The sequence below is a fragment of the Aotus nancymaae genome, unplaced genomic scaffold (assembly GCF_030222135.1).
Source record: "Aotus nancymaae isolate 86718 unplaced genomic scaffold, 86718_ANA_hifiasm-v0.15.2.pri h1tg000040l, whole genome shotgun sequence".
Taxonomy (NCBI): domain Eukaryota; kingdom Metazoa; phylum Chordata; class Mammalia; order Primates; family Aotidae; genus Aotus; species Aotus nancymaae.
The window spans coordinates 125,316,084-125,339,389 of NW_026988454.1; the positions used below are offsets into that span (position 1 = coordinate 125,316,084).

Below are 23,306 nucleotides of genomic sequence, written 5' to 3' on the forward strand. Positions count from 1 at the left end.
TGCCAGGCGGTGGGTAAGGAAGTGGAGGCTCTAGCTCGGCACAGCTTAGGCTGAGGCTGAGGAGGGGCTAGAGTCAAGTCTACGTGTGCAGTCTCACTCAGGGAGACGCCTCTGCGCTGCAACCTCAGGCCCGGAAGGGCAAGGCTGGGCTAGGGTGGGGGGTCGTAGGGGGCTTGGCTGAGGAGAGGACTGCAGGAGAGGTGTCCCAACTCTCCTCTCGCTCCCCAGGCACACAGCACGCGCCTACTTGGTGATGGTTGCAGAGAAACCCAGGGAACTCGGGCCGATCTCCCAGTCTGGTTGCCACCAGAATGGGTGGCAGGAGCTTCTAGACCCGGAGGCTGGCTCAGTCGGGTGGTCACGACGGGCGGGGGAGTGGAAGGGCGCTGGCGCGTGGTTTCGGCAGCCGACTTGGCGAGGCCACGGCTGGCGGGAACCGCAGGCTGGGGGAGGCGCCCATGCACGACCCTACGTGAGCCACTGGGAAACCGAAGTGCTCCCTCCTGGCACTGGGGTCCCCCACACACTTCCCCAGAAGGACGTGTAGGATCTGTTTCTGGACTGAGACCTGCCCCCGAGTTGGGCGCACACTTAGCAGAGATCCTCCTTCCCAAACCCCTGGGAGGGGATCTTTTATGCACATCTCTCTCCCACTTGTGCCCCCTCTCCGCCCTGCATGGACCCTTCTCAAACAGGGGCCCCTTGGTTCCCATAACCCTCTCTCTCCCCAGGATGGAGACCCCTGATGCGAGATAAGGGTGGTGAGTGGGGGCGGGCGCACAGGAAGACGCGCGCGACCAGGACCACCTCCTGCTGTCACCCGCCGCGTCCCCAGCATCTGGACCGCGTCCCCCAGCCCGCCACGCAAGCACGCGCACACACACACACACACACACACACACACACACACACACACACACGCTCACACTCACCCAGCGCGCAGACCCCGCCCGCGGCCCCGCCCCGGCCCCTGCGGGCGCCCCCTCTGGCGCTCCTGGGTGGCGGGAGGCTGCGGCTTCGGGCAGATTTGATTTTCCCGCAGCCGGGGCGCCCCGGAGCCGAAGCCCGAGCCGAGGAGGTGGCGCTGGCAGCCGCGTCCCAGCCCCGTCGCCGCCGGCGCCGAGACCCAGGGAGAGGCGGCGCAGACCCGGCGCTCCGGGCTCCGCGCTGCCCGCGCCCCGCCACCCCCGCCGGCAGCGCCCCATCCGGCGCCTTCCGCCCCCTACGCCCCTCTCCCTGTCTCCTGCATCCCCTCTACCCCTGCCCACAGACGCGCGTCTGTCTCCCGTTGCCCCTCTCCACGACTCCGCGCTTCCCTCCCGGCGCCCTCTCCCCGCGCCCCTCTCCCCGCACCTCTCTCCCCGCGCCCCTCTCCGCCTTCCCCGCTGTGTCCCCTCTCCCTGGGCTCCTCGCGCTTCCCCGCTGGGCCCCTAGCCTCCTCGCGGCGTCACCCGAGCCCCCTCCTCGATCCGCGGCCCCCGCTCCCTCCGCCCTCTTCCCTCTCTCACTTCCCACGCCCCCACTTCGCGCTCCTCTCTCCTCCCCTTGCCGCCCAGCCCTGGCTCTGGAGTTGGGGGAGAGCCCAGGGCTCCAGTCGCTCCGGAGGAGGCTTGAATCGCGCAGGGATTGACTAATTTGGGGTGGGGGTGCGGTGGGCGATGGAGCAGCCTGAGGACATGGCGTCGCTGAGCGAGTTCGACTCCTTGGCGGGCAGCATCCCGGCCACCAAGGTGGAGATCACCGTGTCCTGCAGGTGAGCCTCCCGCTGGCCGGGTCCCCTTGCCCCGGCCCTGGACGCAGAGTCCCGCGGACCCTGCCGCTTCGATACTAAACCTCCGCGCGCCCCCTTCCCAGAGTGTCCTGGTCTCCAGGACGCGCCCCAGCTGATCTGCCAAAAGCCCCTGTCCAGCTGTGGGTGGCGACTGCAGAATAGGAAGCCAGGCTGGGGTCATATCCCAGAAAGTTTGCGCTCCAGGCTGTTGCTTCGAGGAGATATGAAGACACAAGAACAGGGGTCCAGGCACCCAAGAGGGGAGAGGGAGTTGGTAAAAGGCTATACTACAGTCTCTGCTCAAGCTGTCTCTGATCACACCATCCCCAAATCACGAAGTGAGCGATTTGCCCACATCCCTCCCAGGCTTGTCCAGCCTCTCCCTTCTGTGCCCTCCTCTCTTCTCTCTTTGCCTCTTCTCTGCCCCAGCATCCTGATCCTCCACTCCCCACTCTCCCCCTACCCCACCGTCATAGAACCCAGGATTTTAAAGCCTTCCTTCATTTCCAACAACAACGAAATCGACTCCTGGAAAAGGATCAGATTGACTCATTCATACTGAGGTGTGGATACATGATAACAACTTAAAGTGGCACCATTAAAAAATAACTTGGGTCAAAAATCTTAAGCCAAAGGAATAGAATACTGTGAAATTGTAGAATCCAACAGAAGAGGAGGGGGAATTTTTTTTTGGGCTACCACGCCCCAATCTTTATTCATGTCACACAGTGTTTAGGGGTAGCTTCTCTGTCTAAGAGCTGGGTCTGCCCCAGGTTCTCCTAGCTCAGGGAAGCTTGCCTCAGGCGGTAAGAGGGTACGGGTGGCAAGGGGGGATTTTCCCCCAGTGCAGTCTCTCTGTGGCTGGCCGGAGATCATGTGCCACAGCGCAAGCATCACCCACTTTGAGGTTCCCCCACAGATGCCATGCCCCCTGCCCCAAATAACCGACCTCATTTCTGGAGCCCTTACTGTGCCCTTGTTCCAAATCACCCATTTCATCCTCTTCCAGGTGGTTCTTTGGTCAGACCCTTCCTGAGAGGTGACCTTGTGGCCCCTCAAGCCCTGTATTACAAAGTTGTGGGATTGGTGAGGTGTAGGTAGAGCCAGAGAGGCTGGGCAGGGACTTGAAAGAGGGAGGGATTCAGGGCAACTTTCTCTTGAAGACTTGGGGGTAAGTGGGAGTGAAAGCGGTCTGGTTGAACATAGCCGCCCCCCGAGCCAGGCCCTCTGAGGGCTCCTGTGATTTTCCCAGGTCCCACACACCATGTTGTCAAGATAAGCTCCCAACGCCATTTACATCTTGTCATTACTCTGCTGGGAGCTTCCTGATGGCCCGTTAGTTCCAGTCTCACCTCCTCAGCCATCAGAAGCAACATGGCCTCCCCTCCCTTCTGCATGCACGTCCCTGCGCCTGGCGCTCCCTCCCAGCCTTCAATCATGCCTGTCGTCTTTAGTTGTCTTGGGATCCTTCCCACCTCCAAGCCTCTGAACAGACCATTCCCCATTCAGATTCCACTCCTTCTTTATCTCTGCAAGTTCGTGGGCCCCTGCTCCTGAAAAGCCTGGCCTCATGCTCCCCACTTCTAGGCATCCTCTCACCCAGGAGACACACAGCTGAGATCACTGTCTTCTGTGTTCGCTGGGCCCTGGGTACTCAGCCTGGGCCACAGGGTCACTCACATACTGAGGATGAAACCTCTTGAGACATCTCAGGTGTGTAGATGTCCTCCCTCCCCTCTCAAAGCAACTGTGTAAGCATTTGAGGGCAGGGATTCCCACCCCGAGTCAGACCCACGCACCCTCTACTCCAGTGGAGAGGAAAGGAGATGAAGGGCAGATATGGTCGCTTTGGAGTCAGACACCTTGAAATAGAATCTCTGCTTCACCACTTGGGGCAAACTTGAAGCCTCAGTTTCCCCCACCTGTCAGGTACAAACAATGAGCAGCATGTACTCACAAAAACCTGTTCACCAAGGTAGCTCATGTGCTTGGAACAGTGCCTGGCACTTGCCAAATACCGTAAGAGGAATTAACTTGCAGGAGTGGAGGAGCATGAAGCACCTAGCGTGCTACTTTGCACAGGCTTGGCGCACAGTAGGTGCTCAATAAGCTACAATGATCACCCTAAGGCAGCAGCATCTGGTCCCTCAGGACTCAAACCCTCTTGCATAAGAGGCCTTCCTGGGGGATGTGGTTCTGGGACTGACCCTGGGTCAGTTCCCTCTCAGAGGACATGATCCATGAGCTGAGGAAGGCCTGACTTAGGCCCTGCTCCTGTTCTCCAGAAAACCAGAGGTGGGGGGAGTGGGTTTGCTGGGGAGGGATAAGGAGGGAGCAGTCACTTAGAACAGAAGGAAGGTGAGAAAACAGTCTGGGTGGCCTTGAAATTGTAGATGCATCTCTTTGCCTTAGCCAGGCCCAACTATTCAGGTTCTAGAACACAGAGAGAGAGAGAGGAGGAGGAAAAGGAGGAGGAGAGGAGCACAGGGAGGAGGAAGAGACGCAAAGAGTGGCTTTCTCCAGCATGTTCTTCACTCCATGGTCACCAGTTAGAGTCAAGTCTCTCCCCTCTGCACCCAGTGCTCAGCAATGTCTGGGCTGAGGAGAGGAGGCTACGGCATGCCCTGCCCTGGGCATCTAAGAGACACCTGCTGGTGGGCACAGAACAGTGGGGCAGGCAGAGGGGCTGGCAAGGTGAGAACTCCAGAGGGTCTCAGGATGGGCAGCTGGGGTAGAGGGGCCAGTGCTTCAGGGAAGATTATGAGTTGCCGCCTCTGGCTCCCAGAAACACTTGTTTCCACTTGCCTTTCACCTCACGAGGGGGCCTACCACTCCCTGCAGCCCCAGGACCCTTCTGCTCTGTGCCTAGCAGGTGATCTGACATGCTCATCCTAGGGCTCAGCTAGCTAAGCAAAGCTGCCTGGCGGAGGGGCACATCTGAGTCAGGGCACATCTGAATCAGAGCACAGGGCCACCATGGGGCTGAGTCTCTGCTGAAGGCAAATGACACTGTGGGATGGATAGGTTCAGGCCCCTGCTTCAGGCAGAGTATACTATGCTCCCAAGTAATTATTTTTACAAAGCCTTTGGTTATTTGGCACAGTGGTTATGAATGTGAGCTCTGGCATCTGTCTCCTTGGTTTCAAATCCCAGCTCTGTTCCTGTGACTTTGGGTAAGCTACTTAACCGATCTGTGCCTCAGTTTCCTCATCTGTAAAGGAAGTATAATGATCTTTATCCATTATGAGGCTTAAATGAACTAATCCATGAATAGCAGTTGATGTTGGTGCTTATTTAACATCTGGAAGTTAATAAAAATCTGCCTCTATAACTGGCTCCCAGGGTCTGCGTGTGTCCTGGAGATTTGATCAATCTAGAGATTCTTTTTTTTTTTTTTGAGACAGAGTTTTTGTTCTGTTGCCCAGGCTGGAATGCTAGAGTGCAATGGCGTGATCTTAGCTCATTGCAACCTCCGCCTTTGGGGTTCAAGCAATTCTTCTGCCTTAGCTGGGATTACAGGTGCCTGCCTCTACACAGGGCCAATTTTTATATTTTTATTAGACACAAGGTTTCACCACGTTGGCCAGGCTGGTCTCAAACTCTTGACCTCAGGCGATCCACCCGCCTGGGCCTCCCAAAGTGCTAGGATTACAGGCACAAGCCACTGTGCCCAGCTAATCTGGAGATTCTTAAGGGTTGTTTTGGGAGTGAGTAGGGCAGATGGTTTGTGGAACTAGATACCAGTAGACATTGTGACAAATGTGACTTTAAAGACTCTCCTTCCTTCAGGCAAGAGCTCTTCCTTCCTCTGATGGCCTGTTCTAGACCCTTCCTGATTCTGTGAGCCACCCTGCAGAACCAATCAAAACTTACCTGTCTGATGTTCCATTCTCCAAAGGCCCCACTATTTTTCAGGTCTCTATGCAGGGATCTGGTCCAGCATCTTGGTTAGAAAGAATGATTTGCATTTTTTACATAACAGGAAACCTTTGCACTTGCGCAGGGTCCTGCTGGAGAAGCGATGCACAGTTCCAAATGGTGGGCTCCCAAGATCCAGGGAAGATGGGGTGGGACCAGTCTGGAAGCAGCCAATTGGTCCTGCTGGCTACCCTCTCCCCACCAGCTGGTATGGGGCTGGTGGGCAGTTGTTGTTCTGCCCCAGAGATATTGTTTTCTGCTGTCTGTTCGGGTTGGTGTTTTGCTGCCCTGGAGCCCAAGACGCAGCCCAGCTCAGGAGCTGTGCCCTGGGCCTCTCAGAAGGGGTGTGAACAGCTCTGAGTGCTCTCTTCTGACAGGCAGGGAGAGGGTGGTTTGGGGGAGGGAGGAGCCTGGAGGAGGGTGGCAGCTGTCAAAGCCAGTGCTGGGAAAAGATGTCCATTTAACCATTGAATACACCAAGGTACTCAGGTGAGTGGAGCTAGGGGAATAAACAGTGGTATTTACTGAGTGCCTACTGCATGCTAGGCACTTTACATCCGTATTAGGATGAACCATGTACAATTCCTATACTCAACTTTTTTTTTTTTTTTTTAGACGGAGTCTTAGTCACCTGGGCTGAAGTGCAGTGGCATGATCTCAGTTCACTGCAACCTCTGCCTCCTGGGTTCAAGTGATTCTCCTGCCTTAGCCTCCCAAGTACCTGGGATTACAGGCATGCACCATCATGCCAGGCTGATTTTTGTATTTTTACTGGAGATGGGGTTTCACCATGTGGCCAGGCTGGTCTCAAACTGCTGACCTGAGGTGATCCGCCCACTTTGGCCTCCCAAAGTGCTGAGATTATAGGCATGAGCCACCACACCCACCCAGCCCATCTGTTTTTAACCTATTCAAATAAATAACACTTTTTCTTTTTCTTGTATTTTCTTTCCTTCTTTCTTTCTTTCCTCCTTTTTATCTCTCTTTCTTTCCTTCCTTCCTATTTTTTTTTTTTTTTTTGAGATAGAGTCTCTCTCTGTCGCCTAGGCTGGAGTGCAGTGGCAGTCATAGCTCAATGCAGCCTCCAACTCTTGGGCTCAAGCAATCCTCCTGCCTTAGCCTCCTGAGTTGCTAGGACTACAGGCACACACACCACCACACCTAGCTAATTTTTCTATTATTTATTTTTTTTTGGTAGAGATGGGGTCTTACTTGGTTGCCCAGGCTGATTGTCTGATCTCAAACTCCTCCAGCCTGTGCCTCTCAAAGTACTGGGATTACAGGTGTGAGCTACCTGGCCTCCCATAATACTTTTATATGATTCAAACTAAGATTATTGTATTAGTTCTCAATTGCTGTGTGACAAATTACCACGACCCTAGCAGCTTCAAACTACAGCCATTTCTCATTTCCTAGTGTCTGTAGGTCAGAAGTCCACGCATGACATAAACTGACTTTTCTGCTCAGGGCCTCACTAGACTGGAATCAGGGTGTTGGCAGGTCTGTGGTCTTATCCGAGGCTCTGAGTCCTCTTCTAAGCTCGCTGGTGGGTGGCAGACTTCAATTTCTTGCAGCAGAGAGATTAAAGTTCTGTTTTCTTGCTGGTTATTTGACCAGAGTGACTCTCAGCTCCTAGAGGCTGTTCCCAGGCCCTAGCCACGTGGCCCCCTCACAGCACGGCAGCTCACTTCTTAAAGGCCAGGAGGAGATTCTCTCTCCAATCTGCTATGACAGAGTATTATGTAAAGTAACTATAATCACAAGAGTGAATATCTAATTGCCTTTGTCATACATCATAACCTAATCGCGTGAGTGACTAACCTATCGTAGTCTCAGGTCCCGCCCACTCTCAAGGGGAGAGGATTATACAGATGTGTAAGGCAGGAGGCTGGAATCTTGAAGGCCATCTTATATTTCTGCCAATCACAATTACTATGTCTTTTAAACTGAGATAGATAGTAGTATTTTCTCTTTTTGCTGATTAGGAAATTGAGGCTCAGAAATGTTAAGGGACCTCCCCAAGGTTACACAGTGAGTACATTTTGGAGACAGGTATCCAAATTCTATTCCCTCAGACTTCAAGGCCTTGAGGGCTTCTTGAGATTGGAGGTTGGGTTCTCCAGGAGGATAGTGATAGAGGCCTAAGTACCAACTATGGTAAGTGTGACCAAAATGTAGGCCATCTCTCCCCAGGGATGGGAGAGGCCTTCCTTGCTAAGGAATGCCACTGGTTCTAAGCAGCAAACCCAGAACTAGAAGCTGGCCTTCTATGCCATCTGGACCATATAATAGTAGCTTGCCATACCTCTTCTCCCAGCTCACAGTTCACCCTGTGCAGACTCAAGGCAATCACTGGAGATGCCCTACCCTTGGGAAGAAAGGCTAGGGAGGAGGCCGGGGATTAGGCTGGAACGCTCTGGGGCAGGGAGGAGTCAGGTTTGGGTAGGAATGATTCAGCTGTAGGTAACAGAAAATCTGACTGGTGATGGCTTAAACCTGAAATGCATTTATTTTTCTCAGATCACAGTGAGTCTGAAGGTAGGTTATCTCAGGGCTACTTTGTCAGCTCACTTTATCATCAAGGACCCAGTTGTCTTTCTACTTTGCTATCATCTTAGCAGTAGGCCTCGTTGTTACAAAATGGCTGCCCCTGCTTCAGGCATCACAACCGAATCCAAAGACAGGAAGCTAGGCATGAGGCCAGAGGCCTCTCTTTAAAAAGTTCTTTTCACCAGAAAAGTACAATCCTTTCCAAAATTCTCTCAGTAACTTTCCTTTCTATTTCAGGGGCCAAAGATGGGTCTCATGTGCACTCCTAGACTAGGGACAGGGGGCCACCTTCCCTGATTTCAGGGAGTCATCATCAGATCCGAACAATGTGGATTCTGTCAGCAGGAAGAGAGTGGGAGGGTAATGCTTGCTGGATGGGCAGCCATGGAGTCTATGGGGCCATTTGGAAAGCAAGGAGGCTTTCCAAGAGCCTAGAATTTGCATCTCTGAGGCCTGCTCCTCAGATTTTCCTGCAGTCAGTGGACAGCCAGTGTTAGGTGACTGATTCTCCAAGCACAGCTTGGTTGGACCCCTAACTGCCTCTCTTTCTGCCGGTTTGCCAGCCAAGAATATGAAGGCTTAGTGTGGCCAGGTGAGGTGGCTCATGCCTGTAATCCCAGCACTTTGGGAGTCCAAGGGGGGGTGGACCCCTAGGACAGGAGTTCAAGACCAGCCTGGCCAAGATGGCAGACTTCCCATTTTAGTAGAGACAACCCTGTCTCTACTAAAAATGCAAAATTTAGCTGGGAGTGGTGATAGGTGCCTGTAATCCCAGCTACTAGGGAGGCTGAGGCAGGAGAATCACTTGAACCCAGGAGTCAGAGATTGCAGTGAGACAAGATCGTGCCACTGCACTCCAGCCTGGGCAACAGAGCGAGACTCCATCTCAAAAAGAAAAAAAGGCTTAGTGTGATTTCAAAACACTGAAAGGTGCTTCAGTCCCCAAAGGTCTCTTCTGCTGGCCTCGCACAGATCTCACAGTAACAACAGGACAGCTTTACACCTTTGGATACGGAAGAATGCTGGGCAGGACACTGAAAGTCAGTGGCACTCCTGGCTTATCGTCTCTGGGACCCTGTCCAGATTGTTTAAGTTCTCCAATCTCAGTTTCTCCATTTGTAAACCGGTGGAAAATACTGGTCCTGTCCACATCCTCTGTCTTCGTTGTTCTGAAGAGATTAAGTCTGTGACATTCCATATAAACTGCAATGTGCTAAATCGACTTAATCATGGTAATAGGTACTAATAACTGAACACGACTGACACATTCAATTATTTGATAACTGATATTGATCTTCATTTGCTATTGAGAGGCTTTTTTGGGGGAGTAGGGGATGGAGTCTCACTCTGTCACCCAGACTGGAATGCAGTGGCGTGATCTTGGCTCACCGCAACCTCCGCCTCCTGGATTCAAGCGATTCTCCTGCCTCAGCCTCCCAAGTAGCTGGGATTGCAGGTGTGTACCATCACGCTCAGCTAATTTTTGTATTTTTAGTAGAGACAGGGTTTCACTATGTTGGCCAGGCTGGACTCGAACTCCTGACTTCAAGTGATCCACCGCCTTGGCCTCCCAAAATTCTGGGATTGCAGGCGTGAGCCACCATGCCCAGCTGAGACGTTTTTCTGTGCTGGGCACAGTTCTAAGTGCTAGGGATATAGTGGTGAACAAGGCAGACAAACTCTTCCCTCATTGAACCTACATGGGAGTGCGGGTGGAATATAGATAAATAGACACATTTTTAATCAAGCAAGTAATGTCTGATAGGAATAAGTGCTCTGTAAATAAGTTTGTGGCTGTTGGGGATGCTTTAGGTCCAAAGGGAGGATGTGGAAGGAGGGTGATTAAGATAGAACAGCAAGTGCAAAGGCCCTGTGGTAAAAGGCCTTGGTATGCTTGCAAGACTGCAGGGAGACCCGCGTGGCTGGAGCGTGTGGGAGATGAGGAGGGGAGGAGGGTGAGGCCAGAGAGGAAATGGGGGCTGCAGGTCACGGCTTTGTCGACCGTGCTAAGGAGTTTGATTCTAATGGCAGTTGGGGGCCCTGGTGTTAAACAGGAGTTCTGATTGAAGCTTTAAAAATAATTCTGGGCTGAGTGCAGTGGCTCAAGCCTGTAATCCCAGCACTTTGGGAGGCCGAGGCAGGTGGATAACCTGAGGTCAGGAGTTTGACACCAGCCTGGTCAACATGGTGAAACCCCGTTTCTACTAAAAATAGAAAAATTAGCCAGGCGTGGTGGCAGGTGCTTGTAATCCCAGCTACTCAGGAGGCTGAGGCAGGAGAATCACTTGAACTCAGGAGGCGGAAGTTGCAGTGAGCTGAGTTCGCACCACTGCACTCCAGCCTAGGCAATAGAGAGAGACCCCATCTCAAAATAATAATAATAATAATAATAATAATAAAGAAAATAAAAAGAATTCTTGTCACCATGAAGAGAAGGGACTGGTGAGGGTGGAGGGAGGCAGGCATGGAAGCACATTGCTAGACAGAAGGCCACTGAGACCCCCAAGTGAGAGGATACTGGTGGTGTCATTCAGAGGAATGGACAGATTTTGAGTGTATTTTGAAGGAGAAACATTTAAGATTTGATGAATGGGACAGGAGGGGGAATAAGGGAAAGAGAGGAATTGAGTGTGCTTCCTACATTTTTGTTTGAAGCTGGTGACTTCACAGCAACTACACAGGCAGTATGTGACCCCATGCCCAGATGAGGAAGCTGAGGTGAAGTGGCTTGTCTAGGCCACATGTGGCCATGTGGGGACTCCAGCATCTGAGGCCAGAGCTCCTGCTCTCTTCCCTTGGCCACATAGCATGGGAGGGACAATTATTACAATAATTAATAACAATAAAAATGCAAATTGCCCCAGGAAGGAGAGCTCTTTAAGCCATGTGAAAATTGCTTTTTAGACCTCAGTGAGGTTGCTTGGCAGGGAGACAGGGAATGCGGGTAAGGAACAGGATCTGAAAGGGGAGATGGGCATGTGCCAGGGGCTGGGTGCCAAGGTCCCTCTCCTCCTAGCTCCCGCCCTGCTTTCCTCGGATTGCTTCTGCCTGTTAGGTCTGGAGCCGGGCAGGAGGAGATGGGAAACCCTCCGGTCCTTCTCTCCAGTCATTTGTTTGGGAGCAGCTCCGAGAGGCTGAGGATGGGAAATAGGAGAGTGAGGAAAAGAGGTAGCAATGCTGGCCCAGATGAGGCTTTGGGACACCTTGGCTTTGGTAGCACAAGCACTCCCCAGGGCACCTTTAAATGAGCATGAACTCCAGAGTTCAAATCTCTGCATACTTCTTGGCAAGCGGGTGACGCCAGGCACATCACTCAGCCTCAGTGGCCTTGCCTGTAGAATGGGAGCAAAGTCTACTTTCTGGCATTGATATGGAGGGTAAATGGAGTGTCACAGGCTAAGTACATAACAAAGGACTTGGCACAGATCTTATACTTGATGTATGTCACCTCTCTCCCACCCCACTTGCCAGATGTTTGTGTTGAATTCCTCCATACAGAAATGGAGGGATGCTGGTCGGTACCTCAGGGGCTTCTGTGGGACCATCAGGATTCCTGTTTCCTTTTTTTTTTTTTTTTTGCAATTCCTACACTCAACTTTTTTTTTTTTTCTCTGTCGCCCAGCCTGGAATGCAGTGGTGCAATCTTGGCTCACTGCAACCTCTGCTTCCCAGGTTCAAGCAATTCTCCTGTCTCAGCCTCCTGAGTAGCTGGGACTACAGGCACCCACCACCATGCCCAACTAATTTTTGTAGTTTTAGTAGAGACACGGTGTCACCATATTGGTCAAGCTGGTCTTGAACTCCTGACCTCAGATGATCCACCCACCTCGGCCTTCCAAAGTGCTGGGATTACAGGCATGAGCCACTGCGCCCAGCCTCCTGTTTCCTTTATTTATGTATGTATTTATTTTTGAGATAGAGTCTCGCTCTGTCACCCAGGCTGGAGTGCAGTGGTGTGATCATGGCTCACTGCAGCCTCGACCTCCTGGGCTCAAGTGATCTTCCCACCCCAGCCTCTCGAGTAGCTGGGACTACAGAGGCACACCACCACACCCAGCTAATTTCATTTATTTTTTGTAGAGACAGGGTCTCCCTATGTTGCCCATGCTGATCTCAAACTCCTGGCCTCAAGCTATCCTCCTGTCTCAGCCTCCCAAAGTGTTGGGATTATAGGTGTGAGCCACCGGGCCCACTCTGGATTCCTGTTTCTACCTGACCTTGGCTTTCCTGTCCCCACTCTCTCCTCGAGGAAGGATGTATAACCAGTGGGCAGTGGTGAGAAAGGGCATGTAGGGCTTGGGTCCTGCTAAAGCCAAGCTTTAGGGAGCAGAGCGGGGAGAAGGTGGAGCAGTCCTAGGTGCCATTTCATTCTCCACAGGCCTTTACTGAGCACTTATTATATGCCAGGCACTGCATTGCAACTTACTATGTGCCAGGCACTGCTCTAACTGCTTTGTATACGTGAACTCTAGTCATCTCAGGAAACTTCTGGGAGGGTGGGGCTGTTATTACCCCTTCTTTACAAATGGGAATACTGATGCACGGAGAAGCTAAGTGACATGCCAGAGGTCATACAGTAAGTAAGGGACACAGCTGCGTGTCAGATCCAGAGATGAAGCTCCACGTCTACACTCTCAACGTCCCCATTTTTCACCCAAGGTTGGAGGGATGCTTAGGGCAAGTTGTTGGGAAGAAGATAAGCCATCTTTTCTTGACCTTTTTAGCCTCATGAATGTCTTTGGGTATCTAATGAGAGCTCTCCAAAAGAATGTATCCATATATGTGGTATCTATCTATACCAATATGCCATACTTTGCTTACAGTTTTGGGGCTCCACGACCTCCATTATGGGTCCTGCTCCAGGAACATGTGTTTCTTTCTGTGCTGCAGCCAAAGCCTTTGCCCAGTGCATTGATGCAGCATTTATGGGCTTTGTTTAGAGACAACCAGGGATGTGTGATGGTCAGTTCACCCAGCATCTCAGCTCAGGAGCAACAGGTCTCCTTTCTGACTGAGGATTCCTGGAGGCAGAGGCTGTGTCTCCTGGTCAGCCAGGGCTCCCTGAGGGCAGGGTTGTGTCTCCCTCTCAGACTGCTACACATGAGCCTCTACCCACACCTCACGTTTTTGTTTTGGTCTGTGTTGTTGTTGTTTTAGAGATGGGATCTCACTATGTTGCCCAGGCTAGACGCGAACTCCTGAGCTCAAGCGATCCTCCCTCCTTGGCCTCCCGAGTAGCTAGGACTACATGTGCCCAGCTTCTTTCTTAAGCCCCCCAGATGGCAGGTGTTACCCTGTGGTCCCTCCTTTAGCACCTGCCAGGGGCTCTCATTTTGCCCTTCCAGGGATTTCTGTCCTTGCTGGGGCCTTGGAGACTTCTGACCTCCCAGCCCAGTGAATGACCATTTTCTCACTGCCACTGGATTGGAAATGCTTCCTCAAGGGTAAGCAGGGAGGAAGTGGGGCTCTTGGCTCTGCTTCCTTGGCCTTGATTTAAGGAACAAAAGAAGCCAAGCTCCAGGCTGCTGTGCAGACAGCGAAAGGGTTGTATGCTTTTTTTGAAAAAAAAAAAAAAAAAAAAGAATATGTATTTCCTGTTTAAAAAAAAAAAAAAGATTTCTCTTTGTGCTCTCCAAAGACAGAAAGCAGAGAAAAAGTACTTGTGGTCTGGTCTCGTCTGTACGCTCGTGGCTCGGGCCCTTCTTCAGGGCAGGAGACCCGGTTTCCTCCCTAGGCTTTTGTCTGTATGCCTGTGGGCAAGTGACTCACTGCCCCCGAGCCTGGAAGTCCTCAGTGGGTCAGGGTGAGGATCAATGGGGAAGGCGCTTTACCTTGAAGAACCTGCTGGTGCTGCATGTGTGTGTGTTGTTGTCTGTGACTTTACAGTGGGGGAAACTGAGGCCCTAAGAGATGATGTCTCAATATGCGGTATTTGGACAGCTGCCATCAGAGACATAATGGGGGACATCTCGGGGGCACTTGTTTAGACACGGCTTCTGGAGCCCTGCTTCAGACCTACACAACCAGACTCTGGGAACAGCCCAAGGGACTGCCATTTTACACCCAGGGGCAGGAGTGAGCCCCAGAAGTGCACAGCCCATTGTTCATAGGGTGAAGCCACCCCTCCAAAGCCAAGAGAGGAGGCTTACCAGGCCCTGAGGCTTCTGTTTAGACAGGTTGTTAGGGAGAGGGATGGATGGAGGCAAGTGTGGACAAGGTGAGGGATCAGAGAGGGTGTATGGCGCAGGGACCTAGGCGAGGGACAGAGGGTCCTCAAGGCTGAGAGGGGGAATGGAAGGGAGACTGATGAGGGCTGAGCTGGGGAAGGGATTCAGAAGGGAACCCTGGGAGTATGGTGGGGGTAGGCTTCTCCCTTGGACCTGAAAGGGTGGGGGGCTTGTGCTGTGCTTGTCACCAAGTGCTCTGAGCATCCACTGAGAGAGTGACGGCTCTGCTCAGTCCCGGGCCTAGGACAGCTGACCTTTCTGACAAGGCTGACTAGTCCCAGGGGCTCCACATATCGAATCTCCACAGCAACCCTGAACTATTTTTACCCTCACTTTACAGATGGGGAGACTGAGGCACAAGGAGGGCAAGCCACCCTCTCAGAGTCAGGATGTGAACTTAGCTTGTCTGACCGCAGAGCCCATGCACTTAACTACTACACGCCACAGCTGAGAGCAAGTGCAAGGGGCTGTTCCTGGGCTTGACTGTGCACCACCCAGGTGGGGAGACGCAGGCTGCACTCCCCCATCTGGCCATTCTTTCATCCATCCAGCTTGCCAGGCCACTGCTCTGACTCAGGTGCTAGGCTGGTCTGTGGCAGCGGGGGAACCCTGCCGTGGAGGCACGTACAGCCATTGTGAGAGACAGATACACCCATGATTTTGCAACCGAGCATGTACAGAGTATGTAACGGAGTCCTCCAAATCAGAGGCTTGCACACTCAGGGGAGAGGAGAGGAAGTAGCTGTCCATCAGTGTTCAGGAAAGGCAAAACTGAGGAAGGACAGAATGATCTGGAAGGATGGCAAGAATAATTTCAGCAGAGTGGAGGAGAGAGGGTTTGCTTTATCCTTGGGTGCTACTTGTCAGGGTGACCCATGTTTTAGGACTCAGTGAGGGTCCTGAGGTCACTGGGCAAGGAGTCAAGTGGTTAGAATCTATTTCTTAGTCTAGCTGTGTGCCTCTAGCCCAGCTGGGAAGTGGGCAGGGTCAGGAAAAGACTCGTCTACTTGTCTTTGAGGATAAGACCTCTCCCTCCCACCACCCGTAACGCACGTGCACACACACACACACACACACAAAAAAAACGTATCTAGACTGAAATCCAGGGTCTCACTCTCTTTCTCCCTAACTTGGATATGACCAGACCCAAGATCTAGAGCCACACTTGGAGGAGACCCAGACCTTGGAGGGGTCAAATGTTGCTCCTCCGCGTCTCACATTCCTGATTGGTAAAGGATTTGGAAAAGGTGACTCTGAGGTCCTTTCAAGCTTGAATATTGGAGGATTTTATGGAATTCCTGAATTTCATGACAGAATTCAAAGATAAACGTAAAGCGCTTGCTTCAGTAGAGAAGTCCCCTCCTCCTGATCACTTTTAGCTCCTCGCTGTGCCTCAGGTTCCACCACTGTAGAGTCATCTTTGGTGTTAAGACATTTGTCCTTTGTTTAAATCGAGATAGACACTCCTACCCCCAAACTTAGCACACTTCAGGATGAGAAAGTCACCCAGGGATGTCAGCCCACCTGGGTGTGAATGATCATATGTAGAAGTGGTGTCTTATGTAGCCCCTGCTGCCTACTTTCCAGAGCTGCCTTGTGGGTCATTTCATCTGATGCTGTCTGTGGAGGGCTGGGAGGTTTATCAGATGGTTTCCAAAGTGACAGCTGGCTGGGACTGGGTCTGGTCTGGTGGAGGGGCTGGTGGAGGCCGGGAGAGGGGTGGTTGCCTGTGGGGCAAGGGAGGGCCAGCTAGGGGTGGCTGCCTTTGGGGAGTGTCCCCTGGATGTAGAGACTGGAGTCGGGAGGGGTGACAGTTCTCCAGGGACTGGTTTCCTGAAGCTGTTTGGAAATGCCTCTCTTGGGGGCATCTCTGGGAATCTACTCAGGGACTGGAGCTGTGGGGATTCATGAATGCGACGTTCTGTGTATCTTTGTCGGGTTTTGGTATCAGAATAATGCTGGCCTCATAGAATAAGTTGGGGAGAAATCTCTTATCCCCAATTTTTTGGAGTTGTTTCTGTCAAAATGGTACCAGCTCTGCATGATACTTCCGGTAGAATTTGGCTGTGAATCCGTCTGAGCCTTGGCTTCCCCAGGCACCGCAGGACGCACGTGTGGGCCTCAGGCTGCTCGTCTGCCTGTTGGTTGATCTTTGGCTCCCACCTTAGGGTGCGGGGCATGGGTGGTAGGGTTGATTATGGGGTCAAGTTGCCTGACAGGCTGTCACTGCTGAGGGCTTTGATGACAGTGACTCAGGGTAAGGCCTCCTTCTAGACCTTTCTGTCTCTACCACTGCTTGCTGTGGGCCACGGCTGCCCTTCGCCTCTCCCTGGTCTTTCGTCTCCCCGTCATGGAGGAGAAAGAAGAACAGATCCTCCTCAGGGCCTCATTTAGCTCTGACATTTGTTCTGTTCTGTTTTGTTGTTGCTGTTGCTGCTGCTGTTTTGAGAAAGACTGGAGTGCAGTGGCGCGATCTCAGCTCACTGCAACCTCGGCCTCCCTGGTTCAAGTGATCCTCCTGCCTCGGGCTCCCAAGCAGTTGGGATTACAGGTGCACACCACCATGCTGGGATAATTTTCGTATTTTTAATAGAGATGGGTTTCACCATGTTGGCCAAGCTGGTCTCGAACTCCTGACCTCAAGTGATCCACCCACCTCGGCCTCCCAAAGTGCTGAGATTATAGGCCTGGCCTAGCTCTGACATTTGAAGTTGACTTTCAGGAAGCAACACAGACCCGTGTTGACTGTTTCTTTTCTCTGGAAAAGCAGTTCAAGGGGCAGAGGCACCTGTGGGGGTTTGTGGGAGTGGAGAAGGAAGGTGACAAGATCCCTTGGGACCTCTGGGCAGGAAGTGGGACAAGGCTGAGATGGTTGGGAAAAGAACCAAGACTTGAGGGCAGTGTTGACAGGGGCGGTGCACAGGCGGGAAGGGCTTGCCTGGCAGCTCGCCGGGGGAGCAGGAGGGAAGACCTGGTCAGCACGGGATGCGGTCATGGGTAGGTCTCCTGGTGACCCCTGGGACTCAGTCCCACTGGGACTTCTGAGAGACTGTAGAGCAGAGCTGTCCCAGGGTGAGTGAAGAAGCTGAGCAGTTAGCCCCCCAGCCCCTTCCTGTGGGTTAAGTGCCGCCCTTGGGTGCATAAACTTTCTGGCACTTGCAGACGGCCTGACCTGCCTGAGAATGCCCTCAGGAGAGAAACAGACGCAAGAGGAAACCATGGGTGTGTACAGGAACTGTGAGGGCTGAGGGGATACAGGCAGGGCATCAACAGCCTTCAAGACTGGTACTACCATTGTACAGATAAGGAAGCAGAGACTCAGAGAGGTTGAATCACTTCCCAGCCAGAGACTGAGTTTCCCCTGGACTGTGTGGCTTCCTGATGGTGGGAGATCACTGTGGAATGAGGAATACCAGATGTGCAGGACGTAGCCTGCCCATCCTTCCCATCTCTCCCCTCCACTTCCACATCTGTGCCCAAGACCAAACTTGCAGGGCAGCATGAGAATCGGGAGCTCATATTTGTAAAACGGCACACCACCTGACCCATCACCAGGGTTCGATGAGTGGGAGCCTTCATTGCATGGAGGTAGGGCAAAGGGAGCTTAGCACCTGTTGAAAGACCATTCTGGGCTGGACTTACGCCTGTAATCCCAGCACTTTGGGAGGCCGAGGCGGGCGAATCACAATGTCAGGAGTTCAAGACCAGCCTGGCCAACATGGTGAAACCCATCTCTACTAAAAATACAAAAAATTAGCCGGGCGTGGTGGCAGGCGCCTGTAATCCCAGCTACTCAGGAGGCTGAGGCAGGAGAATCGCTTGAGCCCAGGAGGTGGTGGTTGCAGTGAACCAAGATCACGCCACTGCACTCCAGCCCTGGCAACAGAGCGAGACTCTGCCTCAAAAAAAAAAAAAAAAAAGGAAAAGAAGAAAGATCATTCTGTCCCGAAATGTTGCGTCCATCATCTTGCTGCAGTGCCTTCCAGTCTGATTATCAGGACCATGTGTTAGCCCTGGTCTTGACCGCAGATGGGCCTTGTCCAAATGAGTCTTCTTCCCCTGGGAGGTGTCATTCAATAATCCATCAGCACAGATGAGGCCATCGAATAAACTGGCTGGAAGTAGAGCCTTAAGAAAATGGGAGACTAGATGGATATGCTTTGATTGCTTTATTTTGTTTTCTTGAGATGCAGAGAAGTGATCAAACGAGAGCTTCTAGAAAGGGCTAAGATATTGGGCAGTTTGGGAAATTGCCCGATGGTGAGTGGCTGCGTAACACAGGGCACCAGGGCACCTTCCCGGAGTGGGAGAGCTCGTGGTGATGGTGGGGGTGGGAGGTAGGGAGCTCTACACACCTTAGGCAAGTGAGCTGAAGAACCTCCAGGGCCTGCCCAATGCCTGGCTTTTAATGAAGCCTAATAAATGATTGTGGAACTGTTTTGCCTGAGGCCAGGCCAAAGGCAGCCTCCTGGTCTCAGTAACAGCCTGAATCCCCTGAGGTCGCCTCCTCTCAGCTGGCTGTACTAACCCCTCCTTTCTCTCCCTGTTTCAGGAACCTTTTGGACAAAGACATGTTTTCCAAGTCCGACCCACGTAAGTCCTGCTCTGACAATAAGAACGGTAACAATAACAGCGACAACACTGTGATTAATTATGGCAGCAATGCTTGAGCCCTTACTGAGCGCTAACCATGTGCCAGGCGCCGTTCCAAGTGTGTCAAGCCTGTTTAATGTTTCACCCATAGTGTCTGAGAAAGATAACCGCGGGGGTTTGACCCTTCCCAGCCCACATGCTTGTGAAGCCTTGACACAACTGAGCAGTTTGGGAGGGGTTGGGGGTCTGGGGCCACAGGGTCGCAGATAAACCAGTATACCTAAGAGCTCCAACTGGCTGTAATCTGGTGGGATGAACACTGATTTTGGAGTCCAGGTTCTAGCCTCGAGCAGTGCCACTCAAGTGTGTAACCTGGATGGATCTTTGGCCTCCTCTGAGCCTCAGTTTTCCCATCTGTAAATGGGGCTGATGATAATCAGAGGCTTCAAGAGACTGCTTTGGGCTGTAAAAGCAAAGCGGGTTTCTGATGCTCTACCCCACTACACCTCCACCTGTCCTCCGTCACGCCCACCTGTCTACCTGTCTCACACTTCTGACCCTTGCTGTGGCCTAGAAGCGAATGGTCCTGACCGTCCTCCTAAAGGTTGCCCCTTCCAGGCACACCTAGTCTCCCTTCTCCAAGGTAACCCCTCTGAATTGGTGCATCTAGAACACTGTCTGAGCTTGGGGGGCCAGATTCCTAGACTCACTCACCAAGATCTCAGCCACCCCAGGAGACCCCCTCTACCCCTATCAGATCCAACAGTGCCACCCAGGCCAGATCCGCTGAGGCGCCTGCCCATCCAGGACCCTTTCCATCTGGGACCCCTCCTTCCTCTTGGCTGGAGGTATTAATCCATTGTTTCTCCTCTCCCTGCAGTGTGCGTCATGTATACCCAAGGGATGGAGAACAAGCAGTGGCGGGAGGTAGGTGCAGCCCCTTCCCACACCAGAAACACCAGCCTGTTCCTGTCTGTCTGCCTGTCTCTAATTCTGGGGCAGTTTCCCTGACATGATTCTAACTGCAGCATCTAAGCCCCACTGAAGGCTAGCAAGGTGTGCAAAGCATGCAGCCCTATCCCTGTTGTTGGATGAAGAGATTGAAGATGGAGGGGATGGTTCTTGCCCTCGGGGAACCCCAGTCTGGGGAGAGACATGGCCCCATCCTCAGGGAGCCCCAGTCCCAGGGAGATGCAGAAGGAGTCCAGGCCCATTGAGACCGTGTCTGCGGGCTGGAGGCATGAGTGCAGCTTGTAGAACCGTGCCTCCTCCACCGCCACCTTCCCTCCCGGGGTTTCTGACTAAGGTGAGCATGGCTTCAGTTAGGCGGTTTCCCTGCTCAGAAAACTTTGTTGACTCCCTTCTGCATTGAATCAATTCCCAGCTCCAAAACCGCCCTGGCTTCCAAAACCCACCCCAACCCAGGATGACGCCCTTTTCCAGCCTCATCTCATTTCCAATCCCAATCCCTCCCCACCCCCACTCCACGTGCCTTTTGTCCCTTGTAATAGGGAGTAGGAGGAGAGGGCTGACTTGAAGGGCCATTTCCAAGAATGGCAGGGACATTATAAGTGAATGGGATCTCCTAGATACCCTCACTCTATTCCCCACCCTGCCGCCAGAGGGATCCTGGTAAAACCCAGGTCAAATTCTGTCTCTTTTCTGCTCAGAGCCCTCCTGTGGCTCCCATCGTGCAAAAGCACTTTCCCTTTATGGACCCCTCCAGGCTCCACATGTTGTGACTTCCTTTCCCTGTTGACCTATTCTGCTGCTGGGCCCCTCCCCACCCACTCCAGTCACTCGACCCCTCCTGCCTCAGGGCCTTTTCACCTGTTCTTCTTCCTGGAATGCTCTTTTCCCCATGGCTTTGTGGCCCTTCCATGCCTCCCTAAGGTTTTAACTCAGATGTCACCCTGCGGAGGCCTCCTCTGGGCACCCTGTCTGGCATTCCAACCTTCCCACACTTCTTATTCCCCTTAACTGCTTTTTATTTTCTCCCTATCACTTTTTCTCATTTCCCACACTCTGGTTTACTTATTATATATATATATATATTTTTTTTTTTTTTTTTTCTCTGAGACAAGGTCTTGCTCTGTCGCCCAGGCTGGAGTGCAATGGTGTGATCACGACTCACTGCAGCCTCAAACTCCTGGTCTCAAACGATCCTCCTGCTTCCGCTTGGGTAGTTAGGACTGCAGGCACGCTCAGCCATGCCTGGCTAATTAAAAAAAAATTTTTTTTTTTTTGTAGAGATGAGGTGTCAGTATGTGTCTAGGCTGGTCTGGAACTCCTGGGCTCAAGCAATCCTCCTGCCTTTGCCTCCGAAAGTGCTGGGATTACAGGCACATGCCAACATGCCAGGCTACTTATTTATCTTGTTTGTCATGTGTCAGCTCCATGAGGGCAGAGATTTTCATCTGCTTTATTCACTATGACATTCTGAGCACCTAGAACAGTCCAGCACACAGCAAGTGCTTAATACATGGTTGTTTGAAAAATGAATGGATTTGGAAAAGGAGCTGGGCCTACAGAGGCTGACTAGGCCGTGGTGGCTGTTGCCACATTGCTCCCTCTGCCTCCTCCCTCCCTCTCTGAGCTCTTGTGGGAGAATGTTTTCAGGTGGAAAGAGGAAAGGGGGGAACTGGGTCAGGGTGAGGGGTCCTGGGAGCCTCTAGCTCCTGTCTGAACAACAAAAGAAGTTATCCCTCCTTTCTCTTGGAGAAGAGGGTCTGGCTGAGCAAGGACAAGGTGAAAGTCCAGGAGGTGAGGAGCCAAGGGAGGAATGTTGTTTTCTTCCATGGTGGGGAGGTGGGGCGTGCTTGCTGGGCAGCAGAGCCAAAGCTGGCTTCCCGGAGCCTTCATGGCTGCCTGAGCTGGCTGGAGATTGTGCTTGCTCTGGGTGATCAGAAGAGGCACCAGACTGGTGGGAGAGGGGGATTTGCCCAAAGCTGTGGCCCTATTGGCCTTGGCAGCCCCACCCCATGCCTGTCTCCACTGAAACCTGGGAGGGAGGCTGGTGGGCTCTGGTTAGAGACTCCGCTTGGGGTCTCCACCTAAAAAGGGGTTGGAGGCAGCTGTGAAGAGCAGAAGGATGCAGGTTTGTCCCCAGGGTCCAAGGAAAGGGGAAGGGAGGGGGACAGTGCACAAAATGACCGATGCCGAGAGCCTGAGGGTGAGGAGGCCTTCCTGGACTTAATGAAGATGTAATAAAGTCGGAGTTACACTTCCGTAACCCAGACTTCATTAGTGAATTTCGCTTCCTCGTTGTTGGTGGACTGGCCGAAGCCATCGCCCTCTGTCCGCAGTCCCCAGACTTGCTGGAACCAAGAGGCTGAAGGGGGTGAATTTTATTCATGAAACGTGGGAAATTCATCTGTAAAACAAAGAAAAAGAAAGAAAGAAAACATATGTCGGCCAGGCTCAGTGGCTTATGCCTGTAATCCCAGCACTTTGGGAGGCCAAGGCAAGCGGATCACTTGAGCTCAGGAGTTTGAGACCAGTCTGGACAACATGGAGAAACCCTGTCTCTGCTAAAAATACAAAAATTAGCCTGGCATGGTGGTGCACGCTTATAGTTCCAGCTACTTGGGAGGCTGAGGCAGGAGAATCACTCGAATCCAGGAGGTGGAGGTTGCAGTGAGCCAAGATTGCGTCACTGTACTCTAGCCTGGGTGACAGAGCGAGACCCTGTCTCAGAAAAAAACAAAAACAAAAACAAAAAAACATGTGGGAAATATTTCCACAGGGGCTGGGCTAAAGTTTACTAGTCCACCCTGCCCAAGAGTCTAAGCCCATTCAAGCGTAAACCAGATTGCTAGGGAAATGTTTAGTCTGCTTAAGTGAACGAATTACTTTTGAGGCCTTTTGGCTATGCTTCACAGAAACCGGGAACGTGTTAATGTCTTCGTGATTCATGAAGGAAAGTCTGGAAGGGCTCTTCAGAAGGGCACTGCTTGGCAGGCCATTAATTACATTCTGTAATTGAGTGTTGTCTCCATTTGGTTGAGGGTTCCTGATTGTCCAAGTCACCTCTTGTTGCTACATCCACCTCCGGGTGGAGTAGAGGGAAGACAGGTGGCCTTGGTGTGGAATACACCTGTGTTGCTCCTGGCTCCAGCCCTTTCTGGAGTGGGACCTAGAGCAAGTTACTTAACCTCTCTGCACCTCGGTTTCCCCATCTGACATCTGGGGGTAACTCCTACCTTGTAGGTGAGGGTGAAAGGAGATGACGGAAGTATAAAGTGCCT

General features: G+C 52.4%; 1 protein-coding gene across 6 annotated transcripts in view; it reads left to right on the forward strand.

The window, feature by feature from the left end:
- The first annotated feature begins 1,023 nt into the window (after positions 1-1,023).
- Positions 1,024-23,306, forward strand: part of LOC105725320 (copine-5) — a 151,525-nt gene continuing 129,242 nt past the window's right edge. Inside the window, exons 1-3 of one of the 6 annotated variants that reach the window (XM_012464301.3) lie at positions 1,024-1,753; positions 19,019-19,059; positions 19,940-19,986. In XM_012464301.3, coding sequence (XP_012319724.2) covers positions 1,659-1,753; positions 19,019-19,059; positions 19,940-19,986 — 183 coding nt within the window. In that variant the 5' untranslated portion in view covers positions 1,024-1,658. The remainder of the gene's footprint in view (positions 1,754-19,018; positions 19,060-19,939; positions 19,987-23,306) is intronic. The other 5 variants (XM_021665516.2, XM_064361098.1, XM_064361096.1 and 2 more) reach the window with 5 other exon arrangements.